General features: G+C 26.3%; 1 protein-coding gene across 3 annotated transcripts in view; it reads left to right on the top strand.

Moving 5' to 3' along the window:
* Window positions 1-23,030, top strand: part of LOC111690640 (protein held out wings) — a 73,601-nt gene that overhangs the window by 45,194 nt on the left and 5,377 nt on the right. For all 3 annotated transcript variants that reach the window (XM_023453171.2, XM_023453172.2, XM_023453173.2), the window contains exons 2-6: window positions 370-503; window positions 14,051-14,167; window positions 20,032-20,172; window positions 21,634-21,736; window positions 22,066-22,380. In XM_023453171.2, the coding sequence (XP_023308939.1) occupies window positions 370-503; window positions 14,051-14,167; window positions 20,032-20,172; window positions 21,634-21,736; window positions 22,066-22,380 (810 nt within the window). The remainder of the gene's footprint in view (window positions 1-369; window positions 504-14,050; window positions 14,168-20,031; window positions 20,173-21,633; window positions 21,737-22,065; window positions 22,381-23,030) is intronic.

Raw genomic sequence — 23,030 nt, forward strand, 5'->3', positions numbered from 1 at the left:
TTCTATAATTTTATATTTGTTTTCTATTTCATTGGTTATTTACACACCGCATTTTGTTTACATATTTTTTTTAATTATTTACATTATTTACATAATGTCAGAAATGAAAAATTGGATAAATTTATAATTTTTGCAATGTTAGTTATTTACATAAACAGTTTAATCAATATTAACATTAATTACTTTATGTAAAGAATTGAAAATCTTCACTATTAGAACAATATTTCTGAGAATCAGTTCTGCAAGCAATTCTAATGTAACTAGTTCATATATTTATATGAAAAAATCTGATTTTTTTACACTATATCTAGTTTTAGTTATTTTGAAGCATTTTAGTAATTTTGTATTTTTTATTTCTTTTTTTTGCAGAAATTGCCCGTGTTCGTGCCTCACTATTTCAAATAAATGGCGTTAAAAAAGAACCTTTAATGTTGCCAGAACCAGAAGGAGCACCGGTTACATTAAATGAAAAAGTCTATGTACCTGTCAGAGAACACCCAGATGTAAGTTTTTCTATATTTTATCAGAAATTTTAAAACAATTATAAAGGAATAATAAACTGTAATCAGTCATCTAAGTCCAAAAGATAAGACATTGAGACTTCTTCAGGAAAATTCCTTAGCAAGTTTTAATCTATTGCTTATGATTTTAACTATTTTCAGAAACCTGAGAAAGTATCTAACTTGATCTTAGATATAATATTTAAATGCACACCCTTTTAAACAGAAAGTAATAAGTAATTTAGAATTCGAATTTGTTACAGTTCAATTAGTTTTCTTCTATATTATTTTTTGATTAGAACTTTTGTATTTTTTTTCCATCTTTACATTATGTTCTAAACATTCTTCTGAAATTGTTTACATGTTTATACATTCATTTAGAACAACAGTTTTCTACTCGTGTATTGTTGCTATTAACAACTCTATTGTTGTACTCAATAATCACATTTTCGATTAATTTCCGTTAATTTAAATTGACATAACTTTGAAACCGAACGTTTCTTTGGTAATTCGGTGTCTAAGAGAGTAAATTGTATCCCATCAGTTTGTATGTCTGTCCGTCCGTTTGACAGTCTGAAATGTTTGAAATTGAGTAGCTGTGAATAATTGTTGACTGAAGTTTTGTGTCTCTTAAATTTTTTTAATAATAATTTATTTTTAATGTATTTTTTTTTTTCTATTTTGTCTATGTATTTTTTTTTTGGATTTGTATTAAGCTCAGTGAGTATCTAGTACACCGGAAATCACTTTAAGGTGTGTCTTCGTCGCTAGTTTTTTTTTTCTCTTTTGTTTCTTCTTATTGTTTTAAAGTTTTTGTTGTGTGTTTTTTTTTTAAACACAACAACAAAAACCAAGTGATTCTTAACGGTGTAACTTTGTTTCTATTTTGTTTCGTGTACAATTTATTTGTATTTAAATTTATGCATTTACTTTGACAGTGTTTTCAAATTGTTGGTATTTATTTTGTTTTTTGTTTTTTCTCTTGTCTTAAACAAAAAAATTTGTCAAGGTATTGAAGTGCAGAAAAAAAAATGATTTTAATTGTTTGTCTAAAACATCATCAATCTTTTTTCTTTATTTTAAAGTGCAGAAGTTAATAAGACGACCTGTTGGTTGTTTATTAGTCAAATACATTTTTATAGATTTTAGTTAAATTTTAAGAAATTTCAAAGAAAATTTATTATTATTACATGTGTTATGGGATTCTTTACAATATTTACACGATGTAAATAATTAAAAAAATTAGCTTAAATATTGGTTTCTCCTTTTGATAATGCTGTTGTGTAATTACCTCTATTAATATAATTTATTTAGTTGTTTACATAATTTACATAATGTCAACAATTGGATAATTTTTGAAATTTTAAGAGAAATTTAATTTTTTCTTAAAATTAAAAGTAAATTAAATGTAAATTAAATATTATTTACATTGTTTACCTTATGTAAAGTATTGTAGAAAAACATATAAAAAACAAGAAATTTGATTAAAATTTAAAAAAAATATTTTCAATATATATTTTTCTTAAATTATTTAAATTATAACTTCTTATTTGTTTAGTTTCTAATTAACTGCTCCCCACTTAAGTTGACAGTTTGCAGCAAGTTCTGCTAGAGTCATTCATCTATCTTTATAAATTGTGTCCATTTGAGTGGAGTGTAGAGAGATAAATCTTTATTTAACTTCACTTCACTTGAAAATCATTATTTTGTTTACATTGTTTTAACAAATACACAATGTGTTTGTCTGTCTGTCTCATTATGCTTGATTTAATACTTGAAGACAATTAATCAATTTGATAATGAAATTACAAAAAATAAAAAATAAAACAAGAAATAAAAAATTACTCAAAGTCAGCCAAGCAGCCAGACAGTCGTGGAACGGGCAGCAGCAGCCATGTAAATCAAATAGTAATTAACATATTTATTAGTTTTTTTTTTGTTTTATTTTATTTATGTTATTTAATTTGTAACATTTTAACGTTTATATTGGGAAATAATAACATCAGTAAGGAATTTGATGATTATTACAGTGGAAGAGAAAAAAAATTAATTAAAAAACTTTTCAATTTCAGTGTTCACTTTTAAAACATTTACTTTGAATTTAAGCTTTCTTCACCCACTGTAAAATTTAAATTTACAATTTTGTTTATTTTTCTTAACAAAATGTGTGAAAAATTTTCATGAAAATTTCATATTTCAACAAAATGTTGTATTTTATTGTTAATTGCTGCAGTGTGTCTAAGTCTATAATCGGCCACATGTTTCTTCATACTACAATAATAATAATAATTATAAAGAAAATAAATAAAATTGTTTATGCAAGAAATGAGTATGTGATGTTTACAATAGCAATAGCATATTATTACGTTTCATTTGGTTTCAATTTAATTTTTTTTTAGAAAATAAAATAAATTTTATTATTTTCTCAAAACGCACACAAACACACTCAATTCTATTAAACAATTAAAGTTTTCAAATTCCATTCCACTGTCAGAATGGTTTTCATTTAACACAAATGTTCCAGTTTTTTTTTCGTTTTTGTACTATTGAAAAAAATATGCAAAATACACTGAAAGATCTTATTAAAATTTATTATTTGCCTTTTTTCAATTTTCAAATAATTTTTCATAATTTACCATAATTTATATTTTTATTTTACCTTAAGTTATTTTTGTCTATATTGCTTTATTTAATTGATTTGTTTATAATTAATTATATTATTTTTGCTGATGTTTTAACATTTTTTGGCCAGCTGCTGTTTGTCAGCCAAAAAATAAAGAAAAATTATTAATCAAGATCCAAAAAAAAAAAGATATATAAAGTGATTATTGAAAACATATATAAATTTATAATTTTATAATTTTTTAAATAAGAAATATTATGGAGGCTCTTAGAAGACACATTTTGAAATGAATCATTTGCACACGGATACAGTGGTGGTGCTACTGGATTGTAATTTACTACAAAGACTCGGTTAAAGTCTGGTCTGAAATATTGTCTCAAGTCTAGTTAAAGTTTATTTTTTAGTCTGCTAAAATATCTAGTGTAATGTCCAGTCTGAAGTTTTGTCTACACTCTATAGTCTAATATAAAGTCTAGCCTAAGGTCCAGTTTGAAGTTTAGTCCAAAGTCTAGTCTAAAGTTTAGTATAAAGTCTAGTCTAAAGTCTAGTCTAAAATCCAGTATAAAGTCTAGTCTAAAGTCTAGTCTAAGGTCTAGTCTAAAGTCTAGTCTAAAGTCTAGTCTAAAGTTTAGTATAAAGTCTAGTCTAAAGTCTATTCTAAAGTCTAGTCTAAAGTCTAGTCTACACTCTACTCTAAAGTCTAGTCTAAAGTCTAGTCTAAAGTCTAGTCTAAAGTCTAGTCTACAGTCTAGTCTAAAGTCTGGTCCAAAGTCTAGTCTAAAGTCTAGTCTAAAGTCTAGTCTAAAGTTTAGTCTAAAGTCTAGTCTAAAGTCTAGTCCTAAGCCTTGCCTAAAGAGTAGTCTAAATTCCTATTACAAAGCCTAGTTCAAAGTCTAATGTAAAGACTAGTCCAACGTTTAGTATAGTCTATAATCTAGTCCTAAGTCTAGTCTAAAGACTAGTTTAATAATGTTTAATCTTAAGTATAGTCTAAAGTCTGGTCTATAGAACATATAGATTAGTCTAAAATGCTATAGTTTAGTATATATTCTAATCAGTATTGTAGTCAATAGTCTAGTCTAAAGTCCTGGCATAAATCTAGAATCTAGTCCTAAGTCAAGTCTAAGGTCTAATCATTAGTCTAGTTTTATTTTTAATCTTAAGTCTATCTTAGTCTAAAGTCCTATAGTACTGCCTGGTATATAGTCTAATCTATAGTCTAGTTTCTATTCTTGTCCATAGTCTTGCGTACAGCCTGTAGTACATTTTCCAATACAGTCTTAAGTCTAGTCTACAGTTTAGTCAAAATATTTTAGAAATTTATACTTTTATTTCAAACATTTTTTAATTGACATTTGAAATTATTACCACATCAAAGGCAGGGGGTGGATAATGAACTTTCCCCAAGACTTCAAAGCAAATACAATCACTTGAGATTATTTAAAAAGATTTAGAATTTTACTGCAACGTACATTAAGCACACAAAGCCTTAAAAGAAATCATAATTAAGGCACTTGTTCTAATTTACACAAAGATATCTTAAAAAAAAAAAACATAAAAAATTAAGACGACATCATGACATCTGAGGGGGGGAACCCACCAAGTGTTGACAAATTTATAAAGTAAATTTGTTTTCAACATTTAAACTTTTTTTAATGTCTTCTTTAACACAAAAAATTTCTTTGTTTCATTTTTGTGATGGAATTTGATTTATTTATATTTTTATATATTAAAAAAAGAATATGTTTAAAAACATTTTTTCACTTGAAATAAAAAATAAGAAAGTCATTTATATATGTAGCTGCATTTTCTCATTTTGTTGGTTTGTTTTTATAAAAATACTTAAATATATTTCAAAGGATGATTTAATAGATTTAGTCAGTGTGTTTAAGATTTTTTTGTTTTTGACTAAATAACGAATAATTATAAAGCAACAAAAAAACACTAATTAAGTTAAAGTGTAAAATTAGCAGGTATTTTTTTCAGTCGTCTTAATGACTAATAAAATTTAGATATTTTTTTTAATTCAACTTTTTTGCATTACAATTTTGTTGTGAATTTAGTGAATTTGTATACAGTGGCTGCCGAAAATATAGTAGTTAAGATAAAATTGGAAAACTTTGAAAATATATAGATAGTTTGGCTATATTTTTAAGATTATAATGATTTTTTCGAGTTTTTTTTGTCATAAACAATTTTTTGTTGTTACTATATTTTCCATCTGAACTGTTTGCTGAATTAGTAGAATTTCTTCATGATTTAAATTTATATATATTTTTTAATATTACCACCCACTTGCCCCAAATGACACATACTCACATAGTCATTTGACAAGATAAATCATGAGGTGAGTGACGGTAAATCACTGTGTGTGAGTGACCAACCATTCACCGAAAAAAAGTATAGCATTATGACATTTATATATATTAAATAAACATTTTTGAGTTCAATTCATTAATTCACTGCTGCTAGGTAATGCCAAAGGTATGTATTACTCATTAAAAAGTATGTTAATCGGTAATGACAACTACAACAAAGGTGATAAAATGTCATTCAAAGAAACAATTTTCATTTATTAATAAACATTTACAAATGTCAAGAGAAATTCTTTAAAAATTTATTAATTCTTTTAAATATTTGCTTAAAACAAAAAATGTGCCATAAACATTTAAATTTTATGTTAGTTCTAGTTTAGTAAAAAAATAATTTCATTTTTATTTCTTTAATTTAAATAAATAATTTTATATAATTAAGAAAAATTAAAGAGTTGACACAATGTTTTGTGAATTTGTCACCAATCCAAACAAGTAACTAGAAAACATTTTACGTCGGTCGACATATTGCTCGCTGTCCAATTTGTCATGTTAATAGTAGAAACACATCCTCGTATAGACCCTCAAAGTTTTTATATAAAAAACAAAAACAAAAATTGTATCAATTAATTCATTAATTACACACGAATTATGAAAACAATACACAAACTTAAACATAAACTAGCAGCAGCATTTTTTTATATCTGTTAGATACAGCTACGGTTTAGACAAAATTCATTGGATGCAAATCTTTCTCTCTCGCTCTCTTGGTAATTGTAGATATGTTTTAGTTGTTGTTGTTATTGTAACCATTTGTTTTGTTGCAATTTGTTGTTTGGTTTTTATTGTATTCAATTGTCAACGTGTCTAGAGTATTTAACGGCTCAATTAAATTGAAAAATTCTATAATATAAATATATCCATCCGTCCAACCAAACATCCATCCATCCATTCTATACACTTGTTTATCTGTAAGTGTGTATCTATGTCCGTCTGTCCCTTTAACTAAATATCGCATCTGTTCTTTTTTTTTGTATTAATACACATAACTACACGTATAAATATCTCTAGTATATTTAGCTATCTTTGTAGCTATGTATATTTCTCTTAGAGATATTTAAAAATATCTACTTAGAAAATATTTAGTTTTTTGAATGTGTTACGAATTGTTTATATAGTCATACTGTTATGATTCATAATTTCATTACGATCTGTTGCTGCTTTCGTTATTGTTGTTGTTGTTGTTGTCGTTGTATATAATTTTTTCAAATCAAATCTGTTTGAAATTCAAAAATTACTGTGTTGAAATTTATCTATCACGCAGATACTGTTTTGATATGATATGATGATGCCTTGTGTTTAATTTGTAATGACAAAATATAATCTGTTTAATTATTACACTTAAAGAAATTATTGAGAAAGTATTTCATTTTGTATTTTTGATTTTGATGTAGAGTGAAATTAAATTTTTTGAATTTTCAACTCTTGATAAGGAATATCGAAAAGATTTTATAATTTAGTCTATTGTCTAGTATATAATTTAGTCTATAATCTAGTCTGCATTCTAGTATTTACTATATTTTATAGTCAAGTCTAGTATATAGGCATTATGCTTCAAAATAGACTTATAAACGAGACTGTAGGCTAGACTATAGACTAGACTGCAAACTAGATTACAGACTAGACCAAAGACATGACTGTATCGTAGTCAAGTCTAGTTAATAGTCTAGTCTAGACTGTTAAGTCTACTTTATAGTCTAGTCTATAGTCTAGTTTATAGTCTAGTTTATAGTCTAGACTATAGTCTAGTCTATAGTCTAGTCTATAGTTTAGTCTGAAGTCTAGTTTATAGTCTAGCCTACAGTCTATAGACTAGTCTGTAGTCTAGTCTATAGAATCTATAGCCTAGATTTCAGACTAGACTGAAGTCAATAAAGTTTAGTTTAAAGTCTAGTCCAGTTTATAGTTTAGTCAATTCTCTAGTCTACATTCTAGTTTATAGACTGATATATAATCTAGTCTATGGTCTATTTAATAGTATAGTCTATAGTTTAGTTTATGACTAGTCTGTAGTCTAGTTCGTAGTATAATCTACAGTCTAATCTTCTGTATCGAAACCTTTCATTACCTTACTCTTTCCAAGTCATGCATATGACAGGTATTAGTGATATTTATGCAATAACAAGTGTCTGACTCATATGCTCTATCATTGACCTTAAACTAGTAATTTCTTTCAGTGCATTGAATTAATTTAGCAAATCTTAAAGTAAATTATAACAATTTATTACAAGTATTTATTAAGTGTATAAAAGAATTTACATTTCTTATGTGAATTTTTATTTGATGATGCTGTTTCAACTAAAAAAAATATATATTGCAAATGAAATGAAAGAAAAATATAAACAACCTGCTAACAATGTTGCTAAACTTGGCAAATACATAAATAACACAATCGAATTCAAAGATAAAATAAAACAAAACATTTCTATAGATACAAATTTGCATATGTATGTAGATACTTGCTGCCTCATTTCGTTGCAAGTTATTTAAATATTTTTTTGTTTTATTTTTTTGTTAAGAGAAGGTGGTGTTTTCTAACTGACACATTTACTAGAATCACGTTTTAATTGTACAAATATAACAAAAAAAGGTTTTAGGATTATTGCAGTTACAGCAGAGTCGTCAGCTGCATTGATTATTGTAAGCTGATGTTGTCATTACAGCAGCAGCTGCTGCTTACTCTTAGCTATTGTCGGTGTTATGAATGTGTCAATCAACTAAATGAATGATTAAGAACAATTAAAAATGACCAATGCAAAGTTTTTCATTGTAAAAATTTCAACAAACAAAATATTTAGTTTCATGATCAAGGGGGGTTAGTCGTGTGGGGATTTAGAATTTTATTTTTTTAAGATAATTGTGTAAGAGGGGGGTAATTTTAACAGGTGGTGTCATGTTTTATTTTAAGTAATTCATTAATACACATTTTGTGGCAGCTTAAGTACTTTATTTAATTTCTTTTTTGTGTTTATGTAAATATTTTAAATTTGATTTTTTAAATTCTTGAATAAAACTGTGATGATAAGAATCAAATACCAGACCAATATATCCACCTTTTAAACATTTGTTTTCCCTTATTTATTAAGCAGTTTAATACGACTAACAAAATTTTTTTTGTAGCTTCATTTTTCAAATCTCGTAGTAATTTATCTTCTTAAGGTGTTAATTATTTATGAAAATTATCTGTAAATTCCATAATATTTATTTAAATTTTTATAACTTTTATAACTACAACCAGTTTTAATATTATCGTAATATTTATTTTAACATCGCAAATATTTATTATGATTTATTTTGAACACTAAATTGATTCTTTGTGTAAATTTACATCATTTCGGTATTATTTGACATTCATGTTCATGTTTTGGCGAGTTTTTGATCTAAACCGCAAATTTGTGTTTTATTTTTCAGTTTTTTTTTTCTAAACATCAAATGCATTTAACACAATCTATTTGGGGATTGTTTTAGTTTTTAGTATTATTGTTTTTTTTATTATTTTTTGAATAGAGTATCTATAAGATAATATCTATTGTTCACACGTTCGTGAAAACAAAAAAGTGTTAGAATAAAATGTTTTTAACTGTTGTTTCCATAGACAATTGCAGTACTTTGTATGCAAAATTGAGTTTTAAATGGGAAGTTATTTTACATTTTATATCCTGCTTTAATATTAATATTACTATAAAAATATAATTTATTATTCTAAGTTTGTTAGCAAGTCGAGGTAATTATCTTTTTGGCGGCAGATAAATGTCAAATGGTATTTTTATTAAAATAAGTATAACAGAGACAAAAAAATATTAAAAATGATCTAAAACAGGTATAGGCAATCTGTTCTCACATGAGCTACAGTTGTCCAAAGTTTAAAATTAGTATCACCTACTTTTTTTAAACAACTGTTCTACAAACAATTTCCCTTTACATGTTTCAAGGTTAAGTACTAATTGTTCCTTAAAAAAATAGAAGTTTAACAACAGGTAAAATGTTCTGCTTGACCCCCTGACATAATTACCGAAAACATAAAACATAAAACAAACATTTAAAAAACTTTAATAATTTAACAAGACTTTGTTAAAGTTTTTCTCTTTCTCTCTCTTGCTTATGGCCTAAACACGTAGCCATATTTGAATAATAATTCAGCCAAATTGCCGTATTTTCATGCATTTTGTATGTTGGCTATGGCCTAAAGCAACAACTACAACATTATGCCACCAGCTTTAAGCCGTTTTTTTCGTTGTAGTGTTAAAGGCGCGTGCTTAGTTTAAGGTTGGTTTTACTATATTCACATATCACAAGTACTTTATTCCATCGACGGCTAAACAACCATGATTTACAACCATGACTTCATTCATAACAGTTTTGTTAGCCAAAAAGTAAAAAAAATTAACTTTACAACAAAAATTAAAAAAAAACAAAAACAACGTAAACAAAGTGTAAATTAGCAACAACAAATAATAATAAAAACGGAAGAATCCAAAAAATCAATTAGTTACATTTACAAGCTTTTTTTCTTGCAACTCATTATGAATGCAGTTTGGTAAACCACAAACATATTTAAACAACAGAAAAGTGGAAAATTATAGCTGTAGGAATAGAAAAATTAAATTTATAATAAAAATTTGGGGATAAATTCAGAGACAACTTCCTACATTTTATTTTCTTATAAAATTATATTTTTTTTAAGAACACATACTTAGTTAAACCCAAATAATTAAGAAATTATATAATTTTTTATATTTATTCATTTCCGTTTGTGTATCTAGAATCTATTAATGTTTACGCCCTTAAGACTTTAAGTATCTAAGCGTATTTGTTAGATACTTGTCTGTCTATGAGTTCTAAGTATAATTAGTGGATCATGCATGTTGCTTATACTTCGTTTTGTCTTTTTAATTTTTAATGACAAATATAGTTTTTTTTAAGGCATTGAACCGAACTTCCTTTAACAATAAATTGTATTAATTTAATTTGATTAGTTTTTGCTTTTATCGCTTTTTATTTAAGAAAAAAAAAACTATAAAGCAAATAAATAGAGTAAATGATTCATAATGAACACTTTAAACTTCTATACACATTCAGTTCTAGTTCAGTTCTGGTTCAATTCTTGTATAGTTCTAGTTCAGTTCTAGTTCAGTTCTAGTTCAGTTCTGGTTCAGTTCTAGTTCAGTTCTAGTTCAGTTCTAGTTCAGTTCTAGTTCAGTTCTAGTTCAGTTCTAGTTCAGTTCTAGTTCAGTTCTAGTTCAGTTCTAGTTCAGTTCTAGTTCAGTTCTAGTTCAGTTCTAGTTCAGTTCTAGTTCAGTTCTAGTTCAGTTCTAGTTCAGTTCTAGTTCAGTTCTAGTTCAGTTCTAGTTCTGTTTTAATTCAGCTTTATAAACTATATTGTGGTAACTACATGTTGTAAATATAACGTGTTTTAAAACACTACCTCCTATAAAGACTTAATACTGCACCTCTACGCTTTTACATCTAGTTACAAAAATTAGTTTCATTGTAAAGCTACCTCATTGCAATGTTCCATTACAACAAATGATGCATTCATTCCACATTAACCCTCAATTTGTAACAAACGCCACAATTGTTTAGCTAAAATACAACCATCATCACTACGATCATAAATATCGTTTGCTTGATCATCATAAATGGCATTCATTAAAATACACAACAAACACTTTGATTGAAATACGTTAGAATGTGTGGCTTATAATGTTTAAATTGATTTGATCTTTGGTGCTACAAAAAAAAAGCTACGTAAATGTTATGGAGCAACAGCAGCTTGATCTCTCACACACACACACACACACACACTCAAACACTCTCATAGATTAAAAAAATAATATTGATTTTATGGGATTTGTAAACAAAAAACAACAGGTTTATTTGTTGTAAAATAAACAATAACGTACATAATTATTAAATTAAACAAATAAGTAAATATGTTAAAAAAAGTTGGCTAAGTGGGTGGCTTGAACTTGGCTTGAAATTCAATTCAAATGTTTTTGTTAATTCGTTGATGATATTGAGGGCGATAATTTATGTGTGTTTTGATTTAGTTTAAATAATTTATTAAAATTTTTAAATTGTAATAAACTTAAAACATTCAGTAGGTTTTTATTTATTTTTTTTACTTAAACACCCCACACCCATTTTGATTAATCAAATGATGATTTAATTATTGTATTTTTTTAATTTCAAATTTAATTTGAATTCCTTTTTATTACTTTGAAATTATAATCGCTTTGAAATCACTCACATTCAATAAAACAAACTGCCGCCGTGTCAAGTGTGGAATATTTTATGTAAATGCTTTTTTAAACTAGAGTTAAATGATTGATTGTTAGCGAAATAAAAAAAAGAGAAGAACAAATCATAATAATTGTTAAATTGGCTGCCAACAATCCTAAACTATTGCACACATCTTCATATATTTTACTATTAAAGCATGCAATGCTGCACAGTGGAGAAGTTTTGGAATTAAGATATTTAGAAATTGTTTAATTTCTAAACTGTTTGTTCGATTGTTAAATAACTTTCGCCAAAGTGTGAAGAAATTTTTCTAACTCCCGGTAAGAAGAGAGTCTCTCGAGGTTATACTTATAAAGCCTAAGTTTAAGAAACATATACTTAATATTTTGTTTGCCCAAATTTCAATTTCATATGTTTTAAATGACTTTCAAAAATTTTAAATTATTTTTTTTTGTTAAAACTCCCCCACTGTGCACCAGCTGGACACAAGTTATGCTGTGTTTGATGTTAAGAATGACATGCTTAAAGTGTTCAGAAAATAATCAAAACAACTGTCATGCAACATCTTTTTGAAGTATGAAAATCAATGGTTCATTGTTGTAATGGTTAGCAGTGCTTGAAAGGAATTAGTTCTTTAACAAAAATAACTCAGTCATAATAGGGAACAAATAAATCATCACCCCCATTGGCACTCATTATTTCACGTGTTCCCTTTCCACTTTTTTCGTTCACTTACTTTTTTGTCGAGAAAAACCCTGTTGGGAAATTTGTTGATTGAATTTTGTAAACATTGAGCAGTTGTTCCATACGAAATCAACTATTGTGAATGAATTGTTCACAACAACTTCCTTCTAGGGAAAATTGCAATACAGTTTATAGTATAGTCCATAGTCTAGTTTATAGTTTAGTCTATAGTATAGTCTATAGCCTATTGTGTAAGTTATAGCGTAGTCTAAAGTCTACTCTACAGCCTTGTTTGTTGTCCAGTCTATGTTCAAGTCCATAGTCTAGTTTTGAATTCCTTTAAAGTTGACTTGTAAAAATGTAAAAATTAAAGAAATCTTAAAACATGAATACATTCCTTTTCATTACTGATTGAATGACTGCCTGTTATTTATTGTGAATTTGCATTTATTTAATGATATAAATCTTAACTTCTGTATGTGGAAAAGTATCTAATAAATGCGTGTTTCGTATCATAAAGGTTAAATACATACTAGGAATTCATTTATTGGTGGTATAATTTATATGGGGATTTTATTTGTTTTTTTTTCACAACTCACAAAATGTTATTAAATTTTTTTTAATATAATTTCAATGATTTCACCATATCAGCAAAAGCCAGCCGCAGTGTGAGTAATTGATGTGTAGCAAACGATTACAATTTGATTTGTAGTCATCGATGTTTGTATTTATATATTTTTGCTGTTTTTGTAGTTGTTGTGTTAATTTTTGCTCCGTGTAGGCGGTTTGTTTTTAAACTCATGAATACACGATATTATATACAATATCGTGTCAATATAAAACATTTGGCCTCAGGTCATATTATGATTGGTTTTTCTACTATTTGTTGCAGTCAATATTATAATTTCGTCACTATAGGTATAACTATTGTAGATTAAACACTGAGAGAAATATTTACTTATTTTCTTTATTAATTTGAAATATTAAAACAAAATTAAAAAATTTTATTTGAATCAGCTACTACGATTTGTCTTTTAAAGGATCTTATAGGGTTGTTGCTTTTAATTTGAATATCTTTTGTAAAATTTTTTTTAAGTGTATTTGGCCTGCAGTTTAAATTTTTAATATTATTTTAGCATACTTCACATGCTAATTAATAATTTCGACTTTGAAATATGTTTATTTACAGATGTTATGTACATATACATATTTATATTATAGCATTTTCTCAGGTTCTGCTTTTTTTTCCAGTGACAGGTTAATTTGACAATTTTTAACTTTAAACACTTTTGAATATTTAAATTTTTTTTCTTATATGAAATTGTTGCAAGAAAACCTTGAATTTTCCATGGAATGTTGGTTGTTACGTCGTTTGGTCTGCAATTATTTCAATTTAATGTTTAGACAATTTTCGAGATAATCTCTGTTTTTGTTGTTTTCTGTTTGTTGCTGTCTAATTTCAAAAGTCTCAAATCTAATGTTGACTTATAAATCATTTACTTAAAAAGCTCATGACATTTAAATTATGGTAACGAATCTATAAATCTATAAAATAATCTTTAGAAACTTTTTATTTGTATTGTTTATATGATTTATTTATTTTTGTTTTTTTATTTTTTTATTTGCAGTTTAATTTTGTGGGTAGAATTTTAGGACCTCGTGGCATGACCGCCAAACAGTTGGAACAAGAAACAGGCTGTAAAATTATGGTCAGAGGCAAAGGATCAATGAGAGATAAAAAGAAGGTAAGTTTTTTTTAAAAAAAGTCGCTGTTCTTTTACTTTTGTTTTGACAATGAAGGCTATTTAGTCTAGACTATAGACTAGGCTATAGACTAGGATATTTACTAGACTATAGATTGCACTATAGACTAGACTATAGACTAGACTATAGACTAGACTATAGACTAGACTATAGACTAGGATATATATTAAACTATAGATTAAAGTATAGACCAGACTATAGACTAGACTATAGACTAAACTATAGACTAGACTAGGCTATAGGCTAGACTATAGATTAGACTATAGACTAGACTATAGACTAGACTATAGACTAGACTATAGACTAGACTATAGACTAGACTATAGACTAGACTATAGACTAGACTATAGACTAGACTATAGACTAGACTATAGACTAGACTATAGACTAGACTATAGACTAGACTATAGACTAGACTATAGACTAGACTATAGACTAGACTATAGACTAGACTATAGACCAAACTATAGACTAGACTATAAACTGGTTAATGGACTACTTATCAAAAGTTTATTAGTTGGAAAAAATCCCGAAAAAAGTACTTTAGTACTGAATTTTCCATGCCTGATTCATATTATGATAGGAAGAGAGATGAGACAGAAAAGAACTCTTTGGCTTTCTCTGATCTAAAGTTAAATTTCTATATTTTTCTCTCTTCTTCTTTTAAACTAATTTAAAAATAAAATATATAAATGCACACAAATTTATTTTTCTAAAATTAAATTTTTAAATTATTATTTATTTAAAAATTATTAATTATATTATAAAATATTTGCCTTAAGCAGGAAATGCATCACCTAAAAACATCATTTCTTTTTTAAAATCCGTTTCCATATTCTTTTAAAATGTCAATTTTCATTAAATATTCTTAAAATTACGACTATAACAATTTTTATAAGATGAGCAAGAAAAAAGAAATAATTTTAATAAAAATTAGGTATATCAACACATTTGCTTGAAAATGTACACTGACACTCAATCAGCATCCTGTAGCAAATTGAATAAGACATCATAAACTAAAAACCAAAAATGAAAATGAAAAAAAAAAAATCATTAAATATTTGAATATCAAAATGTTCTTAATTCTTGACTATTTATGAATCATTTGATTTAATTTTTATTTCGGATTTTTTTTTAACAAAATTTTCCCTCATCAAAAAAATTCTATTTTGGCCAACGATAAAGAAAAATTGTTGGCAAATTTTCCAAGTATTACTAAATAAAATGGCTGAATGCATTTAAAGACTTTGAGTTATTAAATTGGAAATGTATTTCAAGAAAACGAGAAAAATTCATAAGAAAGTACAGAAAATGAAATGAGACATTTTTAATATTTCTTGTTGCCATTTCTGTATTTGCACCCACTCAAACTCATAAAAAAATGTTTTTACTTTTCTTTCATTTTTATTATTTTTTTATAAAGAAATTTTAATTTGGATATTTAGTTTGTCAACTGGGTGGATGAGTGGTCAAAATTAATAAGATGGTTATTGTTCTTTTTTTTTAAAACAAATTTCATTAAAAATTTTAATGATCTTGTAAGCAAGAGTTTACCCTCTTCACTTTCTATTTCCTTATATGTATGTAACGTTTAAGTGTTGCCAGATTCTACTAAAGCTGAAAGTTCACTTAAACGTACAAGATAAATTATCGAATTAAAATAAGTAAAACACCTCCTTTTTAGCAAATTGTCTTAAATTGCCAACTAAAATAATATAATACAATTTGTAGTTGTTAGTAAAATATTTAGTTTTTGTTCAGAATAAATGTGTAAATATGTTCGCCTTTTTTTCTCAACTTTTAATTCTTTATTACACTTTGCAATTTCGCAGAAGTCGTAAGATTAATATACAACATTAAATTATTTTATTATTTTAAAAATTACAAGAATATATCATAAATTTTATAAGAAATTTGTTTTTGAAAAAAAAAAAAAAACAAAACACAAATTTTATTTAGCACGTTTTACACAAAAATGAGGTAATTACAGAAATATTTTTATAATTTTGATTATTTAGATATGTTTATATAAAAATTTTCAATAATTTACAAAACATTTTGTAAAAATTCAAATTTTTAGTAGAAAAAAAATTTTTGTTGTTTAAAGTTTTATATAATTTAATAATATTTATAGGATTTTTAGTTAATTTGTTTTAGTAAATTTTACAATTTTTTAAACTTACCAACTTTCCTTTTATTTTACATTTTTTCTTCTTCTTTCAACTGACTAAATATGTGACATATTTTTGTTATAGTGCCAATAACTTTTACTTGAATTTCTTTTTTTTACAATTATATTGTTTTGTGTTGCAAGTTTAACAAGTGAAAAAGAGTCATAACATGTTGTTGTTTATAGCTTAAACTGTATAGCAAAAGAATGTATTCATTGACATCTCAAAAGGGGCAACATATTTATTTTATCGAAATGACAACAATGTTTTGTTGCAATAACACAAAGCGTTGTCAAAATTCGAAAGGACAATGTAAATACATCGAATCCTAAAAAACACGCTTAGCCTCACACTTAAAGGGCTTTTGTTTCGAATACTTTAAGTTTCAAAAAGACTTTCTTATTTTACAGTCCTGTCTTTGGGCCAAATAAAACATAACAGTAAAAAGTGCAACATCTACTATATAACAGCTAATGTTAACAATACCTATACAAATGCAATATAGTTTTTATTGTTGCTTTTTTGCCAATAAATAACAAATTGCATTTCATGAAACAAATGTTGAAACTTTAAAAATTTTGTTTATCTCTTTAACTTACAAATACTCACGCATTTTGTTGGGAAAGAGAATGAAAACTATACAATCAAAATACATATGTATAGGTAAACACTAAAATACTCATATTTACACCTTAAATTTGTTACTTTTACAACACCTATTACTCCAAAAATACAGTGTGGAATAAAATTTAAGGGCATAAATATTAAAATGTATGTAAGTTATTATTGTATATATACTATCAATACATACAAAGTATACATATCAGTGGTCGGCAAAAAGAGAAGGTATCCAATGATTTAAAGTAGCTTCATATGACATTGTAACTTTGGAAATTCTTACATATCGTAATTTTTGTTACACACTGTAATCTCTTGTTCTCCGAAGGCCAATCACTGAAGTGTATACAACCAGGCCTACAAAAAGATGGTGATGTTTACTTACGAATAAATACATTTGTGTATACATACATAATGTTTATTTTCTTCTTACATATTTATGTATGTATTTATACATGTGTGTTTTCCTTTGTAGCATTTAATCTTTTCCCTATCTTATTTGTATTGTAAAACGTGCCTCACCAAAAGAGGAAACAACAAAAACGGATGTACAAACGTTTAAACATTTGTATAGGTTTCTCCTCTATTTCTACTTGTTAAAGTTTTACTTAAACCTTTTTTTATTCATTCAAAATATTTATTATTTCTGAATATTTTTCAAAATAAAAAATTTTAAAATATTTTTTTTTTATGTTTTTTTAATTTAAATTTTATGGTGAATGACAAGTCTATAAAAATTTGAAAACACAATTTTTTTACATACATATATAAAAGAAATATTACAATTATAAAAATGCACTCATAATAACAATAACCACAACAACAACAACCAAGAAAACTGTCAGCAAATTGTTTGTTTATTTGTTGTTATTGTTGCTTAAATTATACAAGAGAAAATCTTGTCAAAAATTATTTTTAAAGGTGTTTATATTTCTTCAAAATTTATTTGCACACCTACTCGTGTGCTCAATTTTTGTAAGAGTGTTTGATGGTTTGTGAACCTGTCAACTACTACAAGCACATGATGTTTCTTATATTTTCCTTTTTCCCCTGCAAACACTTGGGAAAGCGACAGTTACTTATGCTATGTATACACGGTTGTTAGATCTGACAACGTTGTTAGAAAAATTGCGCAGAAAATGTCTAATAATGCTGTCAACTTACATATTTTGTCTTGCAATATTTTAGTTAATGCTTTTTCTGACAACGTTGCAAAAGAAACTTTGTAAGTTCAGACGATTATTAGACATTTTCTAAACATTTTTCTGACAACGTTGTAAGATCTGACAATCGTGTATCACGGCTTGTAGTTGCATCTTCCTTGAAAAAACTTGAATTCAAATTACTCGTGAATTTTCATCGCCAAAATTTTTATGTTTTGCTGGGAATTACTGTTCCTAATTAGGAAACTTTATTTTAACTATCGTACAGAAGTGTATTTAACGTATACTTCCAGATGGTGATATCTTATTTGGATTTTGTTTTTGTATGATGTATATAATTTTCCAACTATCATATAGAAGTGACTTAAACGTACATAAGAAAAACATTGTAAATCGAAAGCAAAGAATTTTGTTTTTTAGAATACATACTTAGTGTCTTCTATTTATCATCCTGAAGTGAATTAAACGTATACTATCTGATGATAACAATTCATTCAGATGTGACTTACACGTACACAGAGGGAAAAACCGGTAGAAAAGTTTTCCCTAAAATACGTTGTCAATAGTGAGCTTAAAATTTAGAAAACGGATGTGTATAAAATTTAGATTTCGACAACGAAATGTTGCATTTTTGACAACAATTATAAATACTTTGGTGTCAATTTGGTATCAGGCGTTTGTAACGTGAAAGCAAGGAACATTGTTTTAAAAAATATGTAGTGACTTCTAACTATCATCTAGATGTGGATTAAACGTTCTTTTCAGAATATAAAAAGCCTTTAAAGTTTAAACTTTTTTGTTTATAAAATGTGTCAAAATTTTCAACTATCGTCCAGTAGTGACTTAAACGTTTACATATGGAAGATATATATGTATATACTCTTATCTGACTATCTTCCAGAAGTGCTTATGAAGTTTTGTCTTCCAATTATCTGATTATCTACTAAAAATGCTTATGACGTTTCGTCTTCCTACTGTTTGCTGAGATATTTTTACTACAACAATTGTTTTTTTTTTGCTGTTATTTTTGATTTATATTTTTATTTTGATTTTTCTCTAAAAGTGTTGTTGTGTCAAGAAATAGTGTCAAAAATTATTTTGCTACAGGAAAAGTCTTTTTATTATAGAAATGTAATTTAGTAAACAATATTTTCATTCTTATTTTATTTTAAATTCTTGCCAAAAAATACTTTTTATTGTCTCACATATACATTCGTACATACTTATCTATACACACTTTATGCTAAACTGCACAGATGTATACAAAAATTAATTATTATTTTTATTTGTATAATTCCCTCCCCTACTGACGGCTGCTGTATTTTTGCACATTAAACTTAATATTCTCTATAAAAAGTTGCTTTTTTTATTTTGTCACCACTAAATGGTTGGGAGGTGGCTTTCGGAAATTAAATTTATTTCTTTTTATTTAAGCATTTTTGTAAAAAATCCATTTTATATTATAACCGAAAATGTAGAAGAAGGAAAATGTTTTTTAACATTATTTTAAAATAAACTACTTGTATGACAAATAACATAACAAGTCATTAAGCTTAATTTATTTTCCTCAAAATGCTGGTAAGAAATTTGTTAACAGATTTTTCTTTTTTTTTTTTTGAGAAAGATTAAAATCCTTTCAAAAACATACCTTTTAAGAAAAATATTTTAATTGACTTCAAAAAGGAAAAAAATAAAATTTTTCTTTGGTTTCTTTTAATGTCAAGAGTTTAATACTTAAAGAATACCTTCCTCCTTCCCTTACTGGGAAAGGTTTAAAGCAAAAACGCAATTACCAGCTGTAACAAAGAATTTCAATACTTTGTTAAAAAATCTTTTATACTGCAACAAATTTATTAATTAAGTTTTCTCTTTTTTATTCCATTTACTTAACAGGAAGATGCTAATAGAGGCAAACCCAATTGGGAACATTTATCAGATGAATTACATGTCTTGATTACCGTCGAAGATACAGAAAACCGTGCCAAAATCAAATTAAGTCAAGCTGTCGCTGAAGTACAAAAACTACTCATTCCGGTAAGTTTTTAAAAAATTATTTTTGTTTATTTTTAAAATTTTAACTGAAACTCATTAAACTTTAACCAAAAGTAATATAACAAATTCTTTTATTTGTGATTTTTGTTCTATTTTTTTCTATTATTGTTTTTTATTAAACAATTTCTTTTTAAACAAATTAATTTTAATGCTAATAACTGTTGCAAGGAGTGTAAGAAAACAAAAATGCAAGCAAAAAATCTATAAATAGCAGTGTTTTTGGGAGATTTTAAAAAACTAAAGTTAAAAATCTAATATGAAAATTAACTTTAGTTTTTTAAAACTTCTCTATGGAGTATACAGCAAGAGAGAGAGAAAGAAAAAAAGTGGTTATTATTTTGGGCTTAAGAAGAATGTTGAGTTAAAATCTATTTCAATTGAAGATCACGTGATCTTATGGTTACAATTTATGGAGAAATTGTTGTATTTTGAAAGAGAAATAATCCAAATTTCTCTTACTAGTGATAATGTCTAATAAGAATTTTATCTGATCGGAGATCTTAGTATCGCTGATCTTTTGATCACACATATTATTGACAATTAGTTTTATATAACTCAAAAATAAACTAAATTTCTCAACCTTGAGATAGATGACTAACTAATCGAAGATCATAGTATCACCGATCTTTTGATCCCATTTAATGAAGAATAAACTTAATTTATCAATTTTGAGAGAGATATAATTCAATTTAATATCATCGAGAATAAAGAACGAAGTTAGTTAGTTAGTTTGAAAGGAGAATGAATATACATCAAATCCGAAAAAATACACCTAGGCCTCTATTGGGCCTGTTGTACGCTTCTTAATCAGTGCCTCAGGTGGAATTGAACCAACCACCTCCCGTCTACCAGTCACCTAACTGAGGCCACAAACAAATTAAATTTCTCTCATTAGAGAGAGTGATAATTGAAATATTAAAATCTTGTTAAACTTAAGATCATCCTTCCTGAAAATGATCTTTTGATTAACTTTTATTAACAATTTATTCTATTTTGAATAAATTTTAAACCAAATTTCTCTCATTAGAGAGGCAAATGCTTAAAATATCATTATTAATAAGAAATTGAACTTCAATTTTGTTCCACTAAAGATAAAAATTTTGTCAAAGATCTTGTGATAAAAATATAACGACATTTTTATGTCTATTGAACGAAGTATAACCAAAGTTTCTCTCTTTAGATGATGCTCTTAAAAACACACTTTTAATAAAACCCCAGCTGTGCTGATTATGTTCCTTATTTTTTTTTATCTAATTCTTATTAAAACAAACTTTTTTAATTCAAATAACCCTCTTTATTAATTGACAAATTTTATTTTCATTTTATTTTTCTGACCAAAAAAACCAAAAACAAAATTAATGTTTTTTAACCTGAAAACAAACAAAACAAAATTTTTTAAAATCTCAAAAAATAAAAAACAAAACTCAAAACTGATACTAACAGCAAGCGGAAGGCGAAGATGAGCTTAAGAAACGTCAACTGATGGAATTAGCAATAATTAATGGCACTTATAGGGATACAACCGCCGTCAAAAATGCAGCTCAAGGTATGTTGTGTAAAACGAAACAAAACTCAAACACAAACAAACAAACAAACAAATAAACAAAATGCTAAATAATTCAATTAAAACATTTAATTAATAAAATTAATTTCTTAAAGAAATTGAAAAGTTTTGCTAAAACTTACAATTTCACTAAAGTTAATTTTCTTAACAAAAACTTTGTTAATAAAACCAAACCAGCCACAACAACAATAATATTTAATCGGTTGTTTAACAATTTTTAATAAAAAAATATTTTTATTTTTTTTTCAATTATTTTAAAGAAAATTGCCAATTTCTAAACCTAGACATTTTATCTTTCTTTTCTCTATTAGTTTGTGATGAAGATTGGCGTCGTGTTGTAGCCGCTGCCTCGGCTGATAATCGTCTCTTGACCCAGGCCAGTCTGCCTGGTTTGGCTCAACAAATGCGCGCCCCTACTGCTGCCCCACTGGGCGCTCCTTTAATACTGTCACAGCGCATGACAGTGCCCACAACAGCGGCGAGTATATTATCGGGTACTGCAACACCTGCTAATGCATTTGAAAATCCTGCTCATGGCATGATTTTTGCTCCTTACGCCGATTATAATCTCTACAATACCGCCCTCACTGGAAATCCTTTGCTGACGGAATACGCAGATCATAGCGGTGGGTTGTTTGCTAGATAAATTTATTATTTTTATACCATTTTTTTATTATTATTCTCACATTTTCTTTTTTTAATTATAACTACATACATACATATATATATGTGTATTTTGTTGTCTTATTTATATCAAATAATTTAATTTTAGTTATAATACATTTTACAACAAAACAAACAAATGCCTTAAAACAAAACATTTTATTATGGTCTTTACGAAATAACCAAGAATAATTTATTTATTTAATTAATTCATAATTTAATGAACGTTTTACAAACATATACATATTTACAAAAAAAATTAATCATAAATATTTCAATAGAAATTTATTTAATATGCGAGCAATAATTTCGAAAAAAACGCTAATATCAAACATCACACATCAAAAGCAATCACACTAATTTTAAAAGAAATCATGTTTAATATTTTTTTTTAAAATTAAAAAAAAAACAAACTCAGTGAAATTTTCAAAATTAGCTTTATGAATTATTTTCAAAATAATTAAATAATTTTTTTAAACTTTTGTTTTAGTTACATTTCACTGTGTTGGTTTTCGAAATTTTTATAAATTTAGTGTTTTTTGGTTTAGGTTTATTTTAACTAGTAGTTTAGAGTTTATTTGCAATATTTAAATTCTTTAAGAATTCTTTTAAA

The sequence above is a fragment of the Lucilia cuprina genome, chromosome 4, assembly GCF_022045245.1.
Source record: "Lucilia cuprina isolate Lc7/37 chromosome 4, ASM2204524v1, whole genome shotgun sequence".
NCBI lineage: Eukaryota > Metazoa > Arthropoda > Insecta > Diptera > Calliphoridae > Lucilia > Lucilia cuprina.